At 62.2% G+C, this 3,998-nt stretch overlaps 1 protein-coding gene across 2 annotated transcripts; it reads right to left on the reverse strand.

Moving 5' to 3' along the window:
* Positions 1–1,327: 1,327 nt before the first annotated feature.
* Positions 1,328–3,801, reverse strand: LOC104996503 (cytochrome P450 2D14-like). 2 transcript variants are annotated; one of them, XM_010850793.1, is made up of 3 exons: positions 2,996–3,563; positions 2,131–2,269; positions 1,328–1,553 (listed from the first exon to the last, which is right to left on the reverse strand). In XM_010850793.1, coding segments are annotated over exons 1-3 (330 nt in total). In that variant the 5' UTR covers positions 3,185–3,563; the 3' UTR covers positions 1,328–1,551. The 2 variants fall into 2 exon arrangements, with proteins under 2 accessions (XP_010849095.1, XP_010849087.1); XM_010850785.1 differs by lacking the exon at positions 1,328–1,553 and having other exon boundaries at positions 1,656–2,269; positions 2,996–3,801.
* Between the last annotated feature and the right edge of the window lie 197 nt (positions 3,802–3,998).

Here is a 3,998-nt window from a genome sequence, read left to right on the forward strand (position 1 = left end):
CGAGAGCTGACTGTCATGAAGGCACAACTGGCTTGATCAGGGGCTGGTGCTTCTGACCTGTCTGGGTCTCCCAGCTCTTAACCTCAATGTGCCAAGGAGTCTGCCTAAGACTCAGGTGAGCAGACGTCATTAGAGCCCTTGGGTGGTGTCTGTGTGAGCTCAGTCCAGACCAGACTGGGGGCTGGAGGTGGAGAATGGGGGTCCCTGCCCTTGGCCGGGGCTCCAGACTGAGAAGGTCACAGCCTCAGAGGCGGCGCAGGAAGACAGGACTCGGCCGCCATCAGAGGCAAACCTCCTACTGGCTGAAGGGGAAACAGAAGCCCAAGGTCACATGGAGTCATAGCACAGCAAGGATGAGAGCCAGGGTGTCCTGCTCTGAGCTCTGCAGGGCTTCCTTCTGCTCTGCCATCCCACTGTCACAGGATCTAAGGTCAACCCTGCCCCAGGGCATGCCCGTGGTCCACAGGGGCTCATTTCCGGCCCCTGCCTAGGCTCCTGAGAGCCCGGCCTCACCTGGCCACTCAGAGGATGGAGCCACGGGTTGGAGCCGAGCTCTAGCGTGGCTGTGAGTGGCAACTCCTACTGGGCAGGGGCTGGGGGATGAGTGTTCTTAAGGGGCAGGGAAACGGGGCCCATCCTATAAAGAGGCCCAGGGAGGTGGCTCCCTCCTGGGAAGAGCTCCTGCCTCAAGAGCTCTGAGCGCTGGGGGTCACCCGGCATATCGCTTCCCAGTCCCGCCCCCATCTTCTGGAGCCGCAGACTTGAGATGCTGGCTGAGGCCTGTGGAGACAGGTGGCTGTGGCTAGGCCTGAAATGAGGGTTCTGAGCTGATGGGCCCCCTTATCCCATGGGGGCCTGAAATCTCTCCCCGCAGCCTATGTGAGCTCCTCCCAGCAGTTGCCAGGACCTGTTTATATAGGTTTGGTACCTACGCCCAGTAAGGGAGGTTGGGTCTCCCAGGGTGTCTGGGTGTAAGCCTCAGAATACCCATCTCACAGTACACCCCCGTACACTCTGAGCCTCAGTACACCCATCTGTTAAACGGGCTCAAATGCCAGGTAAGGATGAATCAGGCCGGGGTGGGGGGACGGCTGGTTTTGGGGAGACTGCTGAAGCCACATGACTGCCAGGGGCTGGTCAGGGGTCCCAGGTAGGACTCAAGTCACAATGGAGCCACCAGACCCCGGTTTATTGACCATCAGGGCTACGGCTGAGGAGCGGCTGGGGGCTGGGTGCCTGCCTCTAGCGGGGCACCGCACAGAGCTGGTAGGGGGCTGGGGTCACCAGGAAGGCAAAGACACCGTGGTCGCTGGGGCAAGGTAGGGCGTCGCCTCCATCTCTTCTCTCCTAGGCCTCCAAACCTCCCAGACCTCCATGTCCCTCAGCCCCAGCACTCACTCACCGGCCTGGTCTGCGAAGGCGGCACAGAGGCACGAGGCCTCCTCGGTCACCCACTGCTCCAGTGACTTCTTCCCCAGGCCGAAGTTGCGCAGGGTGGACAGGGAGAAGCGCGGCTGCTCGCGCCAGGCATCCATATCGCGCCAGGATCACTCCTGGGGGCGGGGCGGGAATGTGAGCCTGGCTGGGGTCTGGCCCCGCCCCTCCCGGGGATCTGCTCACAGCCCCGCCCCCGAGGGGGGAAGTTCTCGGCGTTGCCCGCCCACACTGGCCTGGCCCTCCCGTCCCAAATCCCGCCCACTTTGACACCCCCTGCCATCTGGAGACTACTCCCATTGGCTGTCGCCCCGCACTGCTCCCCGAGTCTCCCCTGCTAGGCGCCCGTCTTGGCTCCACTTTTTATTTTGCCCACGGAGACTCCGTTTGCCACGTGGGGAAGGTCCTGGCCCACACCTGCCCACACCGACATTGTCCTCTTTCCTGCCCACACCGACGTCCCCTTCGCGTTCGCAGTGGTCCTGGGCCGCCCTCTCTTAGTAAGGCCCCGCCCTCTGCCTCATCTAATTTCTCCTCCCCCAATGCTTGGCACAGTCTCCTTTCTCCACCTGCGCCGCCCTCAAATTCCTTGGCTCTTTCCTGCACTGAAATTCCGCGACCCTGCCTCCGCCTGCAGGGAAGCGGTGTGCCCTCTCCGCTTGCCTTCGGCGCGCGGCCCGTAACCCAGGTGCTCACAGACGGCCGGAGGTGGACGGTCGGCAGTGTCCTGACTGCGGTACACCAGCGCCTCGCGCACAGCCGCCAGCCCGTTGAGCACGACTACCGGCGTCCAGACCTGCTGCAGGCTGAACACGTTCCCGAAGCGGCGCCGCAGCTGCAGGCCAAAGGTCGAGGGTGTTTGGCAAGCCCAGGCCCCGCCAGGCTGTCGGCCTAGCCTCCTGGCGTTAGCCTCTGGGCACCTCTGGGTCCCCTCCAGCAGCGAGCAACTGCAAGGACTTTATCTAGTCTTGTGAGCCCGGAGGTTACATCCACTGGTTTTGAGGCTCTCCAGTTGGATGAGACCATCGTACTCACAGACCCAGCTATGGCTGTACAAGTGTCACAAAATGGTCAGCAGGCCACGTCAGCATCCTGTTTTACAGGTGGAGAAACTGAGGTTCATAGAGGGCAGCAGGGAGGCCCAAGGCCTCATGGAGGCCAAAGATTTGAAGCAGATCACTGTGCCTCTCTCAACCTTAACTCTCCTGTTTTAAAGGGCTCATAACCAGACATCTCCCCCATTCTCAAGACCTTTCCTCCCAGGTGACCCTCAAGGACTCACGCTCACATAATTTAAGAGCTGGCTGGCTGAATCCCCAACCTGTCACCATGCTGTGAACCCCCCACCTGCTGTCCTTTGTCCTCTCTGACCTCTGTTTGGAAACTCCAAACTGTTCTCGGGCCCTTAACAGACGCCCTCCCTCAGGAAGCCTCTCGGATCCGCCTCCTCTTCTTGGCCCAGTTCCTCTTCCGGCCTGTGGCTTCACCCAGCGCCCACTGTCCGCTGCCTGGTTGGGCCCTAGGACCACCGCTGCGCACTCCCCACCCCTTCCGTCCTCACCTGGTTAAAGCTGGGACGCGGGTCCTCGAAGTCCACCTGCAGCAGGTTGCCCAGCACCGGCAGCGGCGTGGGGCCTGGTGGGTAGCGTGGGGCCCAACGTGAGCGCCGGTGCATCAGGTCCAGCAAGAGCAAGAAGATGAGCAGGGCCACGGCCAGGGGCCCCAGCGTGTCCCCAGACAGCAGCCCCATGGCTGCCTCTGTGAGCGCTGGGTTCCTCACCACACGGGCACCCAGGACCAGGCCAGCAGGGGACTCTCACTCCACCTCCGGGGCTCCACCAATCTGGGGCCTCTGTATAAAAGGAGCGGAGGACCGGCCTTTGGCCTCTGCCCTGAGCTGTCTTGTCAGGGAGATTGTGTTGCCAGAGCGTACAGAGAGGGGTCAAGGAGAGTCAGGCGCATGGGTGGCCACTGTCCCTTACGTGTGCTCTCCACGTGCTTCCGGAGGGTGGCTGGAGAGCACAAGAAGTCCCCCTCCCGCGGCCTGACTCCCCAGCTTGGCAGATTCGAGGACTAATCCAGGGTCTTGGGAATGGGTTCTGCTGCCACCTGTCGCCTGTCAGCCTCTAATGCGGCCACAGCCCCGTTCCCAGACCATGTCCCTGTCCTGCTGCTGAGGGGCCTTCGCCTCCCAAGCATGTTACTGCTCCTTGCCCCGTGCTGGCGGGAGGACCGACTGCCCAGAGGGACCACAGATAGAGTTCTCGGTGTCCCTCACTTCCCACTGGTGCACTCAACACACGCTCAGAATCACCCACTCATAAACCACATTTACACACATTCGCATCCTGACTAGCCCACTCACGTGCATATCTACACACCCACACAACCGCATCCACGAGTCCTGGGCTACCACTTTCCCCTCGGAGACCAGCCCCAAGGGCTCCAGTTCTCAGGGGCTGCCTGGACTCCGCCGACCTCCCTGGCCCTGGAGGCTGCTCTGGGCGCTGCCGGCACCTGCACCTGGCTGGCTGCTGCCTCAGTTTCCACCTGCTGTGGCTGAG

The sequence above is a fragment of the Bison bison genome, unplaced genomic scaffold (genome assembly GCF_000754665.1).
Source record: "Bison bison bison isolate TAMUID 2011002044 unplaced genomic scaffold, Bison_UMD1.0 scf7180017851448, whole genome shotgun sequence".
NCBI classification, from domain to species: domain Eukaryota; kingdom Metazoa; phylum Chordata; class Mammalia; order Artiodactyla; family Bovidae; genus Bison; species Bison bison.

Bases quoted from the DNA above. Each gene is read 5' to 3' on its own strand.
- LOC104996503 (XM_010850785.1), bottom strand. From the start codon at position 3,184: ATGGGGCTGCTGTCTGGGGACACGCTGGGGCCCCTGGCCGTGGCCCTG. The intron at 2,270-2,995 runs GTGAGGACGGAA...TTTGGCCTGCAG, and splicing joins CGCGTCCCAGCTTTAACCAG to CTGCGGCGCCGCTTCGGGAA.